A 20,488-nucleotide genomic window follows, 5' to 3' on the forward strand; every position below is an offset into this window, starting at 1 on the left:
GAGCAGCATTGCTGCAGCCTTCCTGGGACTCCTGCTTGGATAACTGAACATTGTAAGTGAACGCTGGTTGGTACAAAGTGGCAAGCCAGTGAAGATAGCATCTAAAACAAAAGCCAGTGGGCGTTGGCTGCAAGAGTCTTGACACATTGGTGCGCCTGTGTGTGTTTGTCAAGTTTCGTCTTACAAAAGAAGAGTGCGTTTACTTTTCTTCTGTGTTTGACATTTGACACCTTATGACTCAATCCATTATACATGGAAAGGTTCCCCGGTGTATTAAGCAGTGACTGTTAAAGACTGATTGCAAAGGAGCCGATTCTTATTTCTGCTGTTTGCTGCTCATTAGTGGTATATAAAGATGGCCTGATCAAGTCTGTATTTAAAGGTTCTTATTGTTTACCTTAGAAATCTTAGGAATAGCAAGGTCTGATATTCTGGTTTTTACTGGAGAACTCTTTGGAGGAGCAGGAAAATTGTTCAGCTCTCTTGAAGAAAAGACAATATCGCATTTTTCAGAGAAAGCTTTTCTCCCAAGAGTTGGTGAGGCATTTGAGTTAAACAGTGTATAACATACACACACCATAAAGTGTGTTTTACACATCTGACTAAACATTATTATTTGTAAACGGTAGTGCCCAGAGGTCCCAGCCAAGGTCATAGCCTCATTGTGCTACAGACAGGTACTGAGACACAGACCCCGTCCTAAAGGTCTTCCAGTCTAAATAGACAAGACAAAGGATGAGAGGGGAAACAGAGCTAAGTGATGTGTCCAAGGTCAAATGGCTGGTCAGTAGCAGAGCTGGGACCAGAACATGAGTTTTCTGATGCCCACCGAGGTTCCTTATTCATTAGGCCATGCTGGCTCTACACAGCCCCTCCCCATGCAAGTTTCAGATTTTTGGATGTCATCACCACATTAGGCTTCCAGCAAAAATGGAGACGTCAAGACCTGTTATTTCTAATATAAAAAACCAAGCCAATTACTTTTTTAAAAAGGCAGCAGTTTGAGGCCTCCTTTATGCGTTGTAAAAGAGTAAAGCAAGAAAGGGACAAACCCTGTTTTGTTTTGGAGTTCCGCCTTTATGTGACAGCTTGTTGCTTTGGCAGTGAGAACACTGCTCTACAGGCTGAGCCAAGCCCGCTGCAGGCAACAGAACTACTCACCTTGCCTTCAGTGGGACCCATAGAGTACACGTGACTCTAGACAGGCACCAATGGATACTGCCTATGGAACTCCACTGAAACAGCACAAAATACTAAACAGCAACAACAAAAGCACACCCTTCCCCCCTCCCTGGACTGACTGGGCTGCGTGAGCAATGAGTTACCTGTGAACAGCAAAGCTGATAGTTATCTCCAAACCAGGAGCCATCCGAACCACTGCAGCTTCCAATAGTAGGACCTGTCTTTGCCTTAGCCTGTACCCTATGCCATCATCTTCATAAACTAAATTACAGCTTTGCCCCCATTAACTCATCTTTTCCCTGGAGTGAGTTGACTGAATTAGACCAAAGCGCCCAATTAAGGCCCCCAACTATATTCAAAATTAGTGGATGAAAGTGAAAGGTACCTTCTTGGGTGTGGCTAAAGCTTTGAAAAATAGTTTCACTTCTAAGCACAAAATAGCATGGCTGGAATTGTAGCAGCACAGCATAGTAGATAATGTTTCCATTGAGGTCAGCAGGTTCTGAACCATTGTACAATTATAATAGCAGCATAGCTACTACAGAAGAGCTAACAAACTTCCTGAAAAGGCCAGCCCTTTCCACATGTTTACATCTCCCTCAACCCCCCCCCTCCCCCCATTTAATTTTGGGAGCATGTCTCCTTACCACAACTATGCTTGGTCGAGTCATATATTGGAGTGTATTCACTCAGATGAGTTCTCTAAGTGTCTTCACTTCTTCTACTGTTCCCGAGACAGCTGTTCTGTACATTTTCACAAACGAGGCTCTGACTCTTCCCATCTGGTTAGGCAGCGACATCACCATGGCCGAGCTCCTCAGCACTTATATGGGTGTTGACGAGTGCCTGTAAAAACTGAAATGACGGTTAATGAGGTGGCACAGGTAAGCATTTTGCAAGAGCATATCAGGCCAGATCCTCAGCTGGTGTACATTGCCTTCACTGGGCCTCTCCCAAAGGAGTGACATCAATTTACACTCGCTGAGCACCTGGTCCTAGATATTTTAGGAGCGGTAAAGGGCTATTCAGCCAGCTAGGATTTAAAAACTCTTGCTGCTTCTTCAACTTTGGTTCCTTCTTCTGGGAAGACACCTTGCTGTCTTTCAAATTCGTGTTTTTCCATTGGCTTCAGTGACTCTCTCCAGTACTTCAATCTATATATTTATCCCAGTTCTGCCTGGGGGGCAAAGTGTTAGATTATGTCCCTTCATTTTGAAAGTGGTTGCTGGTGGCAAGGAGACAGCATGATCTAGTGGCTAGAGCACAGATCTAGGGCTCAGGAGTGCTGGGTTCAATTCATGGCTCTGCTGTGAGTCCATGGGCAAGTCACTGCCGCTGTAATGAGAGCCTTCCTGTTTGCTCTCACACTATGGGACCTCTGCACCCACAAATCAGCCTGCGACCTCTTCTGGGTGCAATCACCAGTGCCTTTTATTTACAGTGTCAGATCCCACCGCCTTCTATTTACAGACCGCTTCCACTAGCGCCCCAGGGGACAGCTAGCTTCTCCAGCAAGAAGGGACACACACCCTTGGCAGCAGCTGCTGCTCCACCGCCTGCCTGCCAGCCCTATATTGCCAGCTAATGAGGCCCGTAGGTGCTTCCCTTCTATCAATTAGGCATGGCATGCTTAGCCAGCACCAATTAATGCTTCTTAATTGGAGCTGGGCTAACAGAGGGCTGGCTCATGACCTCCTGGCCAGCACCCTGTTACATGCCTCCCCCCTTATGAGCCGCCAGGGCTAGCAGACCTCGACCCCTCTGCCTGGGGGGCTCCTCCGGGGAAGTTCGCCGCTCTTGGCCAGGCAATCCCTGGCATCCTCTCCTGGGGTTTTTCCCATCCCATACCTGCAAAATGTACATTGCTCAGGAGGGGTGGCTGCCCCTCAGTTCCGCCTCTGCCCGCAGGTCATCACACCAGTCGCACCCCTGCAGCATCCCATCCCCTGTATCCCCTTTACTTTTAGTAGGGGGTCAGGATCCATCCCACCATCCTGTGGGACTCTGTGCCTCAGTTTTCCCCCACACCACCCAACATTCCCTCCCTGGGGAGTGGTGTTGTGGGGTGCTGCAATTGCCTCCTCTCCTTTTCCAAGGGGCTCAAGCTGGCTAGCTCCCCCATACACCCTTCCTGCCGGTCTTCTTGATCTGGGTTCTGTTGTCTAGGGTTCTGTTCTTTGCTATCTCTGGGACTTTGCTCATCTTACCCACTTGGGATCCTCAGTCTAGGGATATGCTCCTTCGGGGCACCTCTCCACTTCTTTCTCGGTAGTGGGCCCCAGTCCCTACTTAACACCACCGGGTATGGTAGCCCCTCTAGCACCCCAACCTGCTTCCCCTTGAAGCGGCCCCTCACTTCGAGGGGCACCTGGGTCACTGGGCAGGACCTCTTGTCCCATGGATACACTCAGGGGCCATCCTTGCCTCCACGATCAGCCAGTGCAGCTTCACCAGCCCTAGCCCCCTCTGTACGAGCAAGCAGGCTGACACGGTATCTACCAGGCCTGTTTGGGGGTTCCTCCCAATCCTCACCGGGATGGTGGACAGTTTCTGTCCCTCTTTCTACCCCCCAACTTGAGTCCAGCCACAAAACTCAGCCCACCCATACTCCATATCAGGGCAGTCAGATTTTGTATGGCCAGGTCTCCCACACTGCCAGCAAACAAGCTTGGTGGGCCTCTCGGGGCTCCCCTTTCTCTCTGGGCCTTTCCCAGAAAAGGTTCCATCTCTTTATTCCCGGACTCCTTGTCTTTACGGGATCTGTCCTCCCTCTGCCTTGATATATTCCTAGGTCAACCTGACCTCTGCCTCGACGGTGATAGGCTGATGACACCTCACCCAGATGCGGATGTTCTCAGGGAGGCTCTGCAGTCATTGTCTTAGGACCAACATATCCATCATTTCACCCACCATGCGTGTCTCTGGCCTCAGCCAGCATATGGTCCAGTCCATTAGTCTCTAGGCATACGTCCAGGGCTGCATCGCCACCATCAGTCAGGCCACCCGGAACTTTTGGCAGTACTGCTCTATAGACAGGCCCATCCAGTCTAGAATGGCCACCCTCACCACCTCATAGTTCTGGGCTTGCTCATTGCTCAAGGCCATATAGGCCGCTTAAGCCTCTCTCATCAGGCATGGAGCCAGTTGGAGGGCCCAGGTTGCCCTATCCCACCTGGCACCCATGGCTACCCACTCAAAGGTCCCAAGAATGGCATCTGGATCATCCGCCGGGCTCATTTTACAGAGTCCTCAGCCCGGCGGCCAGGTGCCATTCCCTCCTGCAGGACTCACCACTCTTTGCAGGAGCTGCTGTTGCATGCCAGTCTGCTCCTGTATGAACTCTCACAGACTCTGCTGTTGCTCTGCTTGCCAGGACAGTAGGGCCTGGCTCCCAGCCTGGTGGGACTGCTAAAAACTTTGCAGGGCATGCTGCAGCTGCTCCTGCTGTTTACCCATCCATTGCAGGGTCTCCTCCATATTCGGGCCACCAACCACTTCACTGGCTCTCGTATCCTGGATGAGCCCTCCATGTGATGAGTGCCTTCCTGCTTACTCTTGCGCTATGGAACCCCTGCACCCACAAATCAGCCTGAGACTTCTGGATGCAATCACCAGTGCCTTTTATTTACAGTCTCAGCTCCCACTGCCTTCTATTTACAGACCACTAGCACCCCAGGGAACAACTAGCTTCTCCAGCAAGCAGGAACACCCCCCTGCCCCTTCACTTCCATCTTGCCTGCCAGCCCTATATAGCCCCCTCGCTAATGAGGCCCGCAGGTGCTTCCCTTCTATCAATTAGGTGTGGCATATTCAGCCAGCCCCAATTAATGCTTCTTAATTGGAGCTGGGCTAACAGAGTGCTGGCTCAGGACCTCCTGGCTAGCACCCTGTTACAGCCCCACTCTGTGCCTCAGTTCCCCTTCCAACCTTTTGTCTGTTTAGACTGTAAGGTCCTTAGGGCAAGGATTGTCTTTCAGCATGGTGGAACTCTGATCTCTGTTGCTCTCTCCTGATGCTACTGTAATGTAATAACTATGGTAGTGTGAGAAAATATACAGTGACTGTAACACTCTTTCATACCTGCGAAAGCTTCCATTTCCCTCTTACTAATTAGTTTAGATTCTTCATGCTTGGAATTATCTCTGTTGCCTTGTGCTGAACCCTCTTCACACTGATAATAGCCTTCCTGAGGCATGGTGACCCTGTATGCGTAGAGTTTCAATCTTCAGTTCCTCTGCCCAGAGCTACCCTAGGGGAGAAACTGGGGTGCGGTTAAGGACATTGTAAGAAGCTTCTGGGTCTATGTGAAGAAGCGGGCCTGCGGGAGGAGGGCTTGTTTGTTTCTAAAATTAAATCTTAACCAGGCTTATTGGATGAGTAATTTTATCTGCAAACCTGGGGATGATGGGGATTCTGGCCCCTATTCTGGCTGCTTTGTGTAAGAGTTTGATGGCCTGGAGACTAATGGCTTGATCGTCCATGTCGTTACACCAATGTAGCTCTCTGGAATGGCACTGGGCTAATGTGTGGCTGTTGTAGCAGGGTGGAGAACCAGCGCTTAGCCCAGTGTCCACAAAGCAGGTGAGTGTGGGTAGGCACAACACAAGTTTCCTCCATGCTGGGAATAACTAAGGTCAGAATAAATCTTGCATCACTGACACAATAACCATAAGCACAGTGGGCCAGATTTTCAGCTGGGGTAAATCACGGTAGCTGTGCTCCTTTTGGAGGAGCAATGCTGATTGATGCTGGCTGAGGAGCCAGCACCCTTTTCTCGCTACATGAAAAGCAATTCTTATTTTATCACAGCACAATGACCTTAAGTCTGACCCACCTGCAGTAAACATACGTGGGGGGTTATCTAATGTCTCAACTTTGCTTTGCCCTGGAGCCAACTTCAAAAGCATTTTATTGACTGGTTTCGCTAACCCCCTGGATGTTCCCCCCAAACTGTTACAAAATAGTCCATGTTTCATAACAGGGATGTTTAAAATATATTCTCAGAAAGTCTTTAGTTAGTGATTGTTAAGGGTAAACAAAATTGTTGATGGTGCGTTATCTTACATAAGCAGTAATAGAAAGATATACAAGATAAGAATATGGCTGAGTTGACCCAGTATATAGCATGGGCTAAATGTACTGTTAATATAACGAAAATTGTCTTCTCTATGTAACATACTAACGATTAGACATTGTGACAGTTCTGTAAAAACGATAAACCAAATCTAAAGCCCAGTTTCATAATTAGGCCAAGTCTTAATTAGGTAGACCCCCAGTGAGCTAGGCCTCCCTGGTACCTCTCTGCATGGCACATAGGAGACTGCAGGTGGGCCATGTAGAATGAGAAGATAGTGCTGCTCGGAGATTCCTCTATCTCCACCTCAGCAGCTGCCTCAGTTTCCTCCATAAAATATCCTTGTAGCCAACAGACCCTGCTGGCAAGGAAAGCGGAGCTGCTTGAAGCATGTTCCCCCAGCACCAGGCGTTACATTCCATGTCTAAAAGCCAGGGCCAGTTAATGCTTGGAGCACCATTAATAATCCTCCTTGCTGTGTGACTCCCCTTACTACTGACACACAAGCTGGCAGCCCAGTAGCCAACTGGCAGCAGAGTGGAAGCTGGCTCAATTGTCATCATTGTAGAGGGGGGATGGGCTAGCCAGGTGCAGAGGAAGAGTCCCACCATGTGACTGGCCACAATTCCTGGACATAGATTTGTATCCTTGTATTTGTATCCAGTGCTGGCTCCCCAGATGAGCTGGTGAGTTGTCGGGCTGCTGTGTGGTATCCAGAGCATGAGGATTCTTTGTAGAGTTCCCCTTGTGCCAGTCAGTCCCATGGGGTAAGTCATAGAATCATAGAATATCAGGGTTGGAAGGGACCCCAGAAGGTCATCTAGTCCAACCCCCTGCTCAAAGCAGGACCAATTCCCAGTTAAATCATCCCAGCCAGGGCTTTGTCAAGCCTGACCTTAAAAACCTCTAAGGAAGGAGATTCTACCACCTCCCTAGGTAACGCATTCCAGTGTTTCACCACCCTCCTAGTGAAAAAGTTTTTCCTAATATCCAATCTAAACCTCCCCCACTGCAACTTGAGACCATTACTCCTCGTTCTGTCATCTGCTACCATTGAGAACAGTCTAGAGCCATCCTCTTTGGAACCCCCTTTCAGGTAGTTGAAAGCAGCTATCAAATCCCCCCTCATTCTTCTCTTCTGCAGGCTAAACAATCCCAGCTCCCTCAGCCTCTCCTCATAACTCATGTGTTCCAGTCCCCTAATCATTTTTGTTGCCCTTCGCTGGACTCTCTCCAATTTATCCACATCCTTCTTGAAGTGTGGGGCCCAAAACTGGACACGGTACTCCAGATGAGGCCTCACCAATGTCGAATAGAGGGGAACGATCACGTCCCTCGATCTGCTCGCTATGCCCCTACTTATACATCCCAAAATGCCATTGGCCTTCTTGGCAACAAGGGCACACTGCTGACTCATATCCAGCTTCTCGTCCACTGTCACCCCTAGGTCCTTTTCCGCAGAACTGCTGCCTAGCCATTCGGTCCCTAGTCTGTAGCTGTGCATTGGGTTCTTCCGTCCTAAGTGCAGGACCCTGCACTTATCCTTATTGAACCTCATCAGATTTCTTTTGGCCCAATCCTCCAATTTGTCTAGGTCTTTCTGTATCCTATCCCTCCCTTCCAGCGTATCTACCACTCCTCCCAGTTTAGTATCATCCGCAAATTTGCTGAGAGTGCAATCCACACCATCCTCCAGATCATTTATGAAGATATTGAACAAAACCGGCCCCAGGACCGACCCTTGGGGTACTCCACTTGATACCGGCTGCCAACTAGATATGGAGCCATTGATCACTACCCGTTGAGCCCGACAATCTAGCCAGCTTTCTACCCACCTTGTAGTGCATTCATCCAGCCTATACTTCCTTAACTTGCTGACAAGAATACTGTGGGAGACCGTGTCAAAAGCTTTGCTAAAGTCAAGAAACAATACATCCACAGTCTGGAGGAGTAGATTTCTGCTGTGTGCGATGCCTTTCCCTAATGCCCAACAATGCTATCCATTTTGAATTGGACACCTGGCGGTGGAGAGAGAATAGTCCCAAGGATCCAAGAATGTGGGGAAAACATTCCTTCTGTGCCATGCAGTAAGGTGGGTGCTTTTCCTTAGCAAAAATGTTGCCCTGGAAGCTCCAGGTCTGGAGTTGGCAGGGGGAGTTGTGTGTATGTGGGTGAAGATCCTCTCCCCAGGCGCTTGCTTCCCTTTTAATGTAACGTGTGGTTTGGAAGGGAGTCAAGCGTCTTGTATAAACAGCCTGCAGTCATGAGCACTCAGCCACTCTGAAGGGAAATGTCAAGGTGATTAAAAGGGGATTGAGGGAGGCATTTGTGCATGCGCGTGTTTGTGGGTGCATGTGGGTGCATGCCTTGGCTTTTCTGCACTTCACTCGGTGTGCCTATACTATTGCACCTTGGTCAGGAATTCACTCAAAGCTCTGAAAATCCTGCTGGAGATGGGCAGGCTCCCCACTGCCTCTGCTAGAGGAGGGTCAGTGAACTATGGATAAAAGTGGCACACAGGATTTTTGCATGCGAGCGGTTTCCCCTGTGCCATTGTTCCTACTTTGTGTCAACATCTCACCTCCCTCAGAATGAGTTGATTTGTTCTTATTTAAACCCTTTTTGGTAAAGGTTTATAAAAGATGAGTGACCTGTCACCAAGGTGCTCAGTGCATGCTGCAGGCAACTAGGTTCTGTGCCTAGCACTACCATTGACCTGCCATGTGACCTTGGGCTAGTCCAGGGGTCGGCAACCTTTCAGAAGTGGTGTGCCGAGTCTTCATTTATTCACTCTTGGTTATTTAGATAATCCACGCTCTGAGGCGCTTACAATCACCCACTATGTGTCAGGACAGCCCCTAACCCAGCGATCCCTGAGCTTGGCTGGGTATCACTGCTGTGATCCACTTCATAATAATAATAGTAATAATAATAAATGCAGAACATCTTGAGGAAAGAGGAAAAACCAGCAATGTTTAAAGAAGGAGAATTATAGACAAATTATTCTGAGGGAGAAGGGAGAGATTGAAGCCAAGTGCAGACAGGCCGGCACATAGAAAGACACCAGGGGAATGGTTAGAGAAAAAGAGGAGGTCAAAGACCTGCTAAGGGACATGCAAAGCTACAGTGGGAGTTTGATGCCCAGCTCCCATTTGTGCCTTTGAACAACTTCCCCTTCATTATCACAAGCCAGATATCTTCTCTCCTCAGAGTGATGCTTTCAGTCCAGCTCCTCAGTCCTCCTCAGGCCAATGCTCAGGAATACTCCAGTCATCCAAGAAGCGCCTTTCACCATTACTTATGCACAATGCCTCTGTGGGATTTGGACATTCTTAGTCCAGTAAGCACCTAGTTTGCTGGATGTGAGGGAACTCCTGGATCAGGTACCTAGCTATATCAGCTCGAGACTGACCAAAGCACATCTGGAAAACTCCACAATCCAGCCTGGCTCCTGAAACTAACCTAGATCAGAGGTTGTTTTGTAATATTGTGGGTGGTATTCCAATTTCAGCTTTTCCAGAGTAATAAAACTCCCCTGCCCTTCAGTTCCCATCCCCTGGCCTCACAGCCATTGATATCAGGTGCTGGTCTTCGCATTTGCCTGGTTTCCGTGCCCACCTTCACTTGGGATGGTTCCACCTCCCTGAGTTTGTTAGTGTGTTGTTCACTCTGCATACAGAAGCCCGCAGCAAAGAGTATTAAAAATCAGTATTATTAAACCAGCCCCTTCAGCTGGGGTCACCCAGGCTCCTGTGCGGGGAGGAGAATCCTACACATCAGTTACAGTAGTGGGGAAGGGAGAGGATCAAATTGCTGCTGCATAGAGACAGGGCCTAGGGCATGTCTATACAGTCAATACCCCCCATTCTCCTGGTGCTAGGGAGTCTCAGAGCTCAGGTCAGCTGCCGCGGGTGCCCAGTGCAGGGCTAAAACTAGCAGTGTAGACATTTAGGCTCAGCTGGAGCCTGTGCTATGAGACCCTCCCTCTAGCCGGGTTTCAGAGCCTGTGCTCAGGCTGAGCTAGAACGTCTGCACTGCTATTTTTAGCCCTGCAGCCCGCACCTGACTCCATTGACCTGGGCTCTGAGACTCACTGCCGCAGGGGGTTTTCACCATGTAGATGTGCCCTTAGGGTCTCAGCTGTAAAATGGATAGTTGTTTAGAATCATAGAATCATAGAATATAAGGGTTGGAAGGGACCCCAGAAGGTCATCTAGTCCAACCCCCTGCTCAAAGCAGGACCAATTCCCAGTTAAATCATCCCAGCCAGGGCTTTGTCAAGCCTGACCTTAAAAACCTCTAAGGAAGGAGATTCTACCACCTCCCTAGGTAATGCATTCCAGTGTTTCACCACCCTCATAGTGAAAAAGTTTTTCCTAATATCCAATCTAAACCTCCCCCACTGCAGCTTGAGACCATTACTCCTCGTTCTGTCATCTGATACCATTGAGAACAGTCTAGAGCCATCCTCTTTGGAACCCCCTTTCAGGTAGTTGAAAACAGCTATCAAATCCCCCCTCATTCTTCTCTTCTGCAGGCTAAACAATCCCAGCTCCCTCAGCCTCTCCTCATAACTCATGTGTTCCAGACCCCTAATCATTTTTGTTGCCCTTCGCTGGACTCTCTCCAATTTATCCACATCCTTCTTGAAGTGTGGGGCCCAAAACTGGACACGGTACTCCAGATGAGGCCTCACCAATGTCGAATAGAGGGGAACGATCACGTCCCTCGATCTGCTCGCTATGCCCCTACTTATACATCCCAAAATGCCATTGGCCTTCTTGGCAACAAGGGCACACTGCTGACTCATATCCAGCTTCTCGTCCACTGTCACCCCTAGGTCCTTTTCCGCAGAACTGCTGCCTAGCCATTCGGTCCCTAGTCTGTAGCTGTGCATTGGGTTCTTCCGTCCTAAGTGCAGGACCCTGCACTTATCCTTATTGAACCTCATCAGATTTCTTTTGGCCCAATCCTCCAATTTGTCTAGGTCCTTCTGTATCCTATCCCTCCCCTCCAGCGTATCTACCACTCCTCCCAGTTTAGTATCATCCGCAAATTTGCTGAGAGTGCAATCCACACCATCCTCCAGATCATTTATGAAGATATTGAACAAAACCGGCCCCAGGACCGACCCTTGGGGCACTCCACTTGATACCGGCTGCCAACTAGACATGGAGCCATTGATCACTACCCGTTGAGCCCGACAATCTAGCCAGCTTTCTACCCACCTTGTAGTGCATTCATCCAGCCCATACTTCCTTAACTTCCTGACAAGAATACTGTGGGAAACCGTGTCAAAAGCTTTGCTAAAGTCAAGAAACAATACATCCACTGCTTTCCCTTCATCCACAGAACCAGTAATCTCATCATAGAAGGCGATTAGATTAGTCAGGCATGACCTTCCCTTGGTGAATCCATGCTGGCTGTTCCTGATCACTTTCCTCTCATGCAAGTGCTTCAGGATTGATTCTTTGAGGACCTGCTCCATGATTTTTCCAGGGACTGAAGTGAGGCTGACTGGCCTGTAGTTCCCAGGATCCTCCTTCTTCCCTTTTTTAAAGATTGGCACTACATTAGCCTTTTTCCAGTCATCCGGGACTTCCCCGGTTCGCCACGAGTTTTCAAAGATAATGGCCAATGGCTCTGCAATCACAGCCGCCAGTTCCTTCAGCACTCTCGGATGCAACTCGTCCGGCCCCATGGACTTGTGCACGTCCAGCTTTTCTAAAAAGTCCCTAACCACCTCTATCTCCACAGAGGGCTGGCCATCTCTTCCCCATTTTGTGATGCCCAGCGTAGCAGTCTGGGAGCTGACCTTATTAGTGAAGACAGAGGCAAAAAAAGCATTGAGTACATTAGCTTTTTCCACATCCTCTGTCACTAGTTTGCCTCCCTCATTCAGTAAGGGGCCCACACATTCCTTGGCTTTCTTCTTGTTGCCAACATACCTGAAGAAACCCTTCTTGTTACTCTTGACATCTCTGGCTAGCTGCAGCTCCAGGTGCAATTTGGCCCTCCTGATAACATTCCTACATGCCCTAGCAATATTTTTATACTCTTCCCTGGTCATATGTCCAACCTTCCAACCTTTATATTGCATTAGCACTGGCAGGCCCCAGCTGAGATATGCTAGGTGTGCTACAGACACACTGTGAGAGACAGCCCCAGCCCCAAAGAGCTTCCAGTCTAACCAGAGGGGGAGGGACGTGCCCAAGTAGGTCAGTGGCAGAGTCATAAATGGACCCTTGGCCTGCTGAGCTACAGCCCTAGCCACCAGAGCATGCTGCCCCCATCCCGCTCTAACCATGGCCTGCTGAGCTACAGCTTGTGACTCTGAGCATTTTCTATAATATATTTGTGAATCCTGTGTGTGCCTCAGTTTCCCCCATACTTTGCATTGCTACTCAGTGGGGAGTGGGGGAAAAGGTGTTATCCAGTGCTTGCACTCCCCTGCCTTAGCAGTGGTTACAGTCCTCTATCTGTCTGCCTTTGGCCCCATTGGCACTCCTTCCCCACGGTCCCTCCCTGCATCACTCTCTGCCTCAGGCCCCACTGTCACGCCTCTCCCCACCCCCTCTGTAACCCTGCCTTAGCCTGTCAGGGGTCTGGCCAACGAGAGTCAGACGGATTCAATTCCTGTCAACACCCCTCAAGAGGGTTCCTTCTGCCATCCAGCCAGTGACTCCTAATGAAGGGGATCATTGGCACGAGGGCAGAGAATTCCTTCTCTCATCACCACTTGCTCTCCTTCAACAAGTGTATCTGCCGCTCTCCCCTATCCTGTCAATTGTGATGTCCAGTCTCTCCATTTTGGACTCCTCTGCTGCATCTAGCCCTTGGTTTCCTTCCCCATCCTCACTGTCTTCTGCTGCCATCAAGGTTTCTGCTTTCAACCTTTCTTCTCTCCGAGCCTGGGCTTTCATCTCCCAGCTCTGTCCGCCCTTCCACTGCCCACCTTTGGCTCTCCCCAGAGCTCTGGACCTTCCTGTTTTTTTCCATGCTGCTGAGCACTTTTGGAGAAGGGCTTGGGAGCCTGCTGACTCTTTCCATGTAAATTCATCCTCTCAGCTCCGCCCTCTCCTTTGTGTACAGCTTTGCTTCTCTTGCCTAGCCCTTTGCACCATAGACTCTCACCAGCTGCTCTGTACCTTCGGTGCTCCCAGCCCCCATCCTCTAATGCTTCCTAATTAGCCCTCCTTAAGCAGGATCCAGCTGGATTTTCAAAAACTAGTTGAACATGATCTGTCAATGAGATTCTTCCTCTCCACAAGAAGCCACCTTTGGCCCAGACTTGACTCGGAGCTCTCCTTTCTATTGTTGGCCTCTGACCCTCAACTTGTCCTCTTGAGCCCATCCCCTCCCTCACTTCTCCCTTTCTTCTGGCTCCAATTTCTCTGCCTGCAATCATGCTAGTGTATCCACTCTACCAGATATCTATGTCCCCATGGAGTCTCCTCTTATCCTGCAACCTTACTCTTGAGTTTGCGAAGGAGCCTGAACCAAAACCCCAGATCTGGATCCTGGTTCAGATCCAAGTTCACAGCTTGAACCTACCTCTGTAATAATAAACCAAATCTGAACACCCAGGGAGAAATCCTGGCCCCACTGAAGTCAATGGAAAAAGCTCCTTTTGACTTCAGTGGGGTCAGGATTTCACCCCAAGAAATTTGGGAAAGTTCAGGTGTTGATCCAGATATGAAACCTTCAGATTCCATGCTGTTTGGATCTGGGGTGTTGGTGCAGCTCATGGCAGAGACATAAAGATTGGATATAGGGTTTTGGTTTGGACTCAGCTTGGGGAAAATCACCAGTTTCCTTTCACATGCTTCATTTTCATTTCCAGAGGACACTGCTGCATTAACATTGCATAAGATCTCCATGTATGATTTAGTTGGGGATTGGTCCTGCTTTGAGCAGAGGGTTGGACTAGATGACCTCTTGTGGTCCCTTCCAACCCTGATATTCTATGATTCTGTTCTATGATCCTATGGTCTTTCCCATCCGCCCTCACAGCTGTGTCTGGCCTCTCAGGCGCTACCACCATACCAATAGAGAATAATCCTTATTATTATCCCAGCCACAGACTTGAGGAGTTTGTTAGCACTGTGATACCTTTCATCCCCAGTGTGCAGGTCCAGGCTTCCCAACTTTATCTTTGCTGGGCATTCTTCCGGAGTCCGGCAAATATTTGATTTCCTGAGAATTTACATAAAAAGACTTTTCCCTATCTTTAATAATTTTTTAGATAGTATTGGCACAGTTTGGACAAGTCACATTCCCAAGAAAATAAAGGAAAACGGAGCTTGCTAAATATAGATCAAAGAGGTTTGAGAGTGTCCTATTCCATCTCCGGAAGCGGATGACTTCCTTGCTGTATTTTACCCTTGCTCTTTTGATCATATTCCTGCCCCACCCCAAGTAGCCTACATATTCCCTCTCCAACTCTCTATTTGTTGCGCTAGCCCATATGTTTGGTTTCCTCTGCCAGGCCCCATAGGTAGTGTGGCCCTAGGGATCCCAGCTCTCTGCTTCTCTTGTCATGCCATAAAGATCTTTAAGTCGTAATAATACTTTGCACGGATACAACCCCTTTCATCTGTGGTTCTTAAAGCTCTTTACAAACAATAACCCGGCCTCTTAGATGCGGGATAGTTTCACCTGTTTTATATATGACTGAAATGGAGGCACATCTTGATGATAATGGGCCAGATCTTCAACTCCATTTTACACTGATATACATGAGTTGAGAATCTGGCACTGAGTTATTTGCTTGGACAGCACAATAAGTCTCTCTCTGCAGGGCAGGGACTGTCTCTTTGTTAGACGTTTGTTCAGCACCTAGGACAATGGGACCCTGGCCTCTGGGCACCAGTGTAATACAAATAATAAATCAGTGCAGAGTTAAGAACACAACCCAGGATTCTCAACTTCCTGTCCCCTTTTCTAACCACTAGACAACACTCCTTCCCAAACTCAATCAATTACTTCCCAGCAGGGAAAAAAGGATATGTTGTTTGCAGCAACTGATAAAATGCAATAAAACTATGTATTCCAGGTTATTAAACACTATAAATATTTTACAGTATATAATCCTTAATCCCCAGCAGCCATAAAAGTGAACACATGCATAGTACTACTGAGTCATAATATTTAGCATTTCTCTTGCATAATTACATGTTCGATTCCCTGCACAAATGTTAATGAATTAATTAAGAAGGAATAATGCATGCAGTCCTTTCAGGAGACCTTTCCATCTTCATAAGCATCTATAGCCAGCCTGCTACTAAAGAACCAGAGTCCCCTGCCATGCGTTTTCCTACTCCAGGGTTCTGGTGGTGCAGCAAGGAAGCAGGTTTAGCTGCAAAAGTCACAGGAGGTCTGTAAAGCAGCTGCAGTCGAGGCAGTAAACCATTTATCAGGCCATGACTGCCCAGCAACTGCTTGCATAGAGTGTTAAAGTCCAGAATTCCCGGCAGAGTTAAAAGTCCAGCTTGTTCTAGCACACAGATATCCTGGGAAGGGGACCCACAGCAGAATTTCTCACACTCACAATAGTGGAAGATTCCATTTCAGCTTGTACCACATCACCCACCGTATGAAGGAGTAAGCCTTCCCATCCTGCAGCCTCCACATAGGGAGTGAGCCACTCATACTTACCACAAGCCTGATCTAGCCCCTGCTATGGCGTTTTCACTAATGGCTCCCCCACCAGCCTTGCCATGGAAGAGTACACTTGGGTGAAACTTACTAGGCAAAATGCTGACTGAGGGATTCCTAGCTCCTAAACCGGTCAAAACAAAATGTATAGGTTCCTGAGTCTAACTCTGAATTTACTTTTTATTAAAAATCATAATCACTATTATTAGTATTTCAGCACCACCAGCAGAGCTCAGGGCCCCATTGTGCTGAGCACTGCACAGCCACAGAATAAGACACAGTCCCTGGCCCCAGATTTTACAGCTTAAATGGGCATGGAAAGACTTGCCCAAGGGCACACAGCATGTCAGTGGCACAGCTAGGAACAGCAGACAGGCTTCCAGGATCCCAGGGCAGCCCTACCCATTGTACAATGCCGCCACTACCCGAGCAGCTCCGGTTTCGTTGCTCAGCTAGTCAGCTACAAAGAAAACAAAAGCGTGTGGGAGAGAGGCAGTACGTAGGGTTACACTGCAGCGGGCCGGTGCTGAACCGCTCTCCTCTGGCCATGGCATGCCTGCTGCTCCTGCTGCAGTTCCTTTCTCCGTAATGGTGTCCCCAGTTTTGCTCAGCCGTGTCTCGCTGGCTTTGGGCCTCAGCTGCACCCTAGAAACCTCGGTGTTAGCCAGCACAGTGACTCCCTCAAAGCCCCTCTGCAGCTGTGAGGTCCATTGGGGAGCAAAAGATGTCAGACATGCGGTGGTGAGACATGGGTAGGGCTCTGGATGCATCGGCGCAAGGGAAGAAGGATGACAGATCCCTTTAGCTAGGGAGTCAGTGTGCCTAGGGTCTATTCTGCTAGCCGGCAGGGAGCAGGGAACACAGAACTCTAGGGAAACCCACGAAGATAACACGGAGCTTTAGTTTTGTCTTGTTATAGATGGCAAAGAACTGATGAGTGACTCTCCTGGAGTTGTTGGGCGGCACAGGAATATTTAACTAGGTTTCAGGACACGCTTTACCAGCTCTTACCATCCTCCCACAATCCCTCATTGAAAGCATTCAGCCTGCACAAGGCAGGAGGTCTGTATAGTTCTTGTGGCACCTTACGAAAGCTCATGCTCAAATAAATTGGTTAGTCTCTAAGGTGCCACAAGTACTCCTTTTCTTTTTGCGAATACAGACTAACACGGCTGCTACTCTGAAACCCGTATAGTTCTTGGCCATAGCTCTGCCCATAGCTCGTCTCTGAGTCTGTGAGCTGGGAGTGCTGCAGAGGGGGATGCTTGCCTTTGGGGGAATCAGGCCAGCGTGAGAATGGACCTCATGTCACTGTGCCAACAAGCCAGAAGCAAGACGAATGGATCCAGAAGCCGAGCTCCATCCTGGTCTCCTCAGTCGGCTGTAGCAGAGACGGGGCCTTGAGAGCAGATAACATAGCTGGGGAACTGTGCCCATGCACAAACAAATTAATAATGAAATCACTCCTAAATGAAGGCCTCTGACAGATGAGGTTGTGAGGGTGACTCCTGGACCCAGCTGATTGTTAGGTTTACGCATGCCGTGTGTGATGGTTGTAAAGCGGATGTGGCCACGACTGTTGACTTGGTTACACGCCAGCATGGGGTGTGGCTCTTGGCTCCGTAGGGGCGTCGCTCAGTTACTAACTGTAATGTCATGTTTTGCTCACAGGTGTTTGTGATTTGCCATGGCCTTCTCCAGTTATTCCAGCTTCTTTACAGTGCTAACTTCAAGAGCAGCCTGACCACCATTGAGAAGCGCTTTGGGCTCTCCAGTCTCTCTTCCGGCTTCATCTCCAGCCTGCATGAGGTAATTGCCTGAGATGCACGGGAATGGGCTTGGCTGGGAGACGTGAGGTTGGAGGCATTTCTCTTTTTGAAGGAGCTCTGGGCCCTATCTCTGTGTTTCCTTAGCAAAGCCTACAAGTGCCAGATGAGCTGATTGCTGGGTCTGCCTGCCAGAGACTCCCACCGTCGGGGTAAACAGAGATTTGGGAGGAGCAGGAGTCTAAGGGACTGTGGGACTAGAATTGTTGTCTGGGGAGTAGAGTACTGCTCCAGACAACCCTTTCTTCCCTCTCCTCTTACCCTCACCTCTCCTCTCACTTTTAAAGGGCAGATGCTTCCTACCGGAACTGGGCCATCTGCCCTGGTGCTCCACCTCTGTCTCTGCCGCACCACTTACAGTACTCCCTCCCACCAGCAGGGGTGCTGCAGGATTTCAGGGTCACAGTGGGAAAGCTGGGAGCCAGCAGGGGAAGCAGCCAGCAGCAGGACATTTGGACCTCATCTGCACTACATTCATGTCCCTAAAATTCCCCGTGGCTGCCACACCCAGCTGTGACAGCAATGGTGGGAATGCCATTGTAGTCAGGGCTCAGGTGGGCTCAGTTGGGCGCTGGTTTTTTGCCCATCCTGTCACACTCTGACAAGCATGACAGTTTCAAATTTCAGGGGTGGCCTTAGCCCTGTCTACACTGGTGCTCCCACCATTTGCTACAGAGGGGTGGGGCCATTTCAGGGAAAGAAGGATAGTTTGCACACAGCTTTAGAGGATGGCAGCTAGTGGGACTCTTCATTAGAGGCCACTGTGACCTGGAACACTCTAATCCTCCTAAGGGGATAGTCTTAGCGGAGACGTAAGGGGGAGAGAGAAACAGCTAAAGCTAGAACATGGTTCTCCCGCTTTAATCACTGCTGGGAAGAGAACCTGACCTACATCTTGGTGCCTATCTGCAGTGGAGGCAGGCTACTCCCATGGTTTTAACTGAAATGAACGTCATGCCAAGACCTCAGAAGTGCTGCTGGGAGCAATATGTAATGTCTTGTTACATGAAGGTGCAACCCCCAATTTGTTTCATGGGTATTTGTTAAAACATTACTGAATCCTTCGCATCACCTGGGACTAAAATAGAGCGTTACCAAATGCTGGTAGGTTTTATTATAGCAGCGCTGGAGTAGTGCCACCATAATTAGGGATCTGTCAGCATTTTCCATGAGAAATCCCTGTTTTCAGGCATTCCTAACTCAGATTTTGTTATTCACTCTGGGCTGGGATCTGGCTTACAACTGTGGTGTAGCCCCTGAATTGTAGGTTTTTTGTTCTTTCCCCTGCACTCCTGGTGCCCAAGAGGGCCCATAGATCCAGCTAGACTGGTCCAAAAGGGGCTGTAGGACAGGTATGAATCCCCTGGAGAATGCCACAGATGCATAGGCCCCTCTGCCCAGGCACAGAGTCAGTTCTGCTTGCTCTGTGCCATCTCTGCAGCAGCTGCAGATGCATGCAGAGTTCTGGGGAGGGCGGAAGGTTCAGCGGTGTCAGAGTGGGGGCAGGTTAGAGGAAGGAGGGCTCCAAGTGTGAGCGAGGGGAGCGGGGGGCATCTCTGGGGCAAACCTGAGCCCCGGCAATTCCATGCTCCTGCAACGGGGACATTGAAACAGGGGCACAACTTAAGACCCTGACTCAGCAAGGCACTTAAAGTTAGGCATATACTGAAGCACCCCGCTGAATCAGGACTACGGGCAGTCTTGAGCTCTGCACCAGTGATGCACTAGACCCTGCAGCCCCTGAACAGGGAACATGTAAACGGTCCCCTTCCACTCCTGCAGCAGTGTTAATGTGAATCAGTGCCTCTGTTCACCAAACACTCTCAGCTCCTTCTGGCCATTGCTAAGAGGAGAGACAGCCATCAACAGCCCCAAGAATGGAGTACGCTCCCCAGTGCTCCCAGCCCCTGCTGGCCCTGAAGCAAAGGACTGACTTTGAACTTGCATTCCCTGCATGGTTTTGGGTAGCGGTAGCACTATATTGCTGGGCTGGCCTCAATTTGGCTGTTTTCAAGTTATAACTCAGCTACTCATGACTCAGGAACAGGTGTGATTTGAACCTAAAATTTGGCAGGTGGTTGGTCTTTGGCATGGGGCAGAGTCAAGTCTGGAAAGGAAAAATGTAAAACCTCAGAGGTGTTTAATTAACAAGGTGGCTGCTGCACGTGCACAGCACGTTCTCTCCAAGAATTCCATCAAGGCTGTTCCTTATTACACGTACGGCTCCTGAAATGGGAAGCTCCAATTGGAGAAACTCAAGTAACATTGCAATGCAGGTCCTGGCACGAAATCAGTGCACAGTGGTATACAGAGGCCAACAGTTAGCTAGGCATGGTGAGAGGTGGTGTAGAAGTGCCTTAGACAGTAGCTAGTTAGATAGCACTGGTCAGATACCCAGATAAATACTTCTCTTTCCTTCTTTCATCCTAAACATTTTATTTCCTTTTTCCTTCTAGTGCATTCATTCATTCTCTATAAATTTAATTTGGCCCATTAAGATTGTTATCACTTCCCTGTGGGAAGGCAGGTTGCCAGCTTCCTTCACATATGGGTGATTAGGCCGCCGCTCACATAAATATGCCGTATCTCTAGCAGTCTGGCCATCTGTCTCCCGCTCTCCACCTAGAGATTGGTTTGGAGTGATTGCTAGATGTCTTGTATGGGATATTTAGCTTACACAAGGTCCTATAAAACCCTCCTGTTCAATGTATATGTGGAGCTGCTGAGGAAGGTACTGAAATGACTTGGG

At 49.0% G+C, this 20,488-nt stretch overlaps 1 protein-coding gene across 3 annotated transcripts in view; it reads left to right on the plus strand.

Annotated features, from left to right (window-relative positions):
• The window catches only part of SLCO2A1 (solute carrier organic anion transporter family member 2A1), a 123,015-nt gene that overhangs the window by 46,548 nt on the left and 55,979 nt on the right, over positions 1-20,488 (plus strand). For all 3 annotated transcript variants that reach the window (XR_007358330.2, XM_048863152.2, XM_048863154.2), the window contains one exon: positions 17,585-17,722. Coding sequence is in view for 2 of the 3 variants with exons in the window: in XM_048863152.2 (XP_048719109.1) it covers positions 17,585-17,722 (138 nt within the window). In the remaining variant the exon portion in view is untranslated. The remainder of the gene's footprint in view (positions 1-17,584; positions 17,723-20,488) is intronic.

The sequence above is a fragment of the Caretta caretta genome, chromosome 9 (genome assembly GCF_965140235.1).
Source record: "Caretta caretta isolate rCarCar2 chromosome 9, rCarCar1.hap1, whole genome shotgun sequence".
NCBI lineage: Eukaryota > Metazoa > Chordata > Testudines > Cheloniidae > Caretta > Caretta caretta.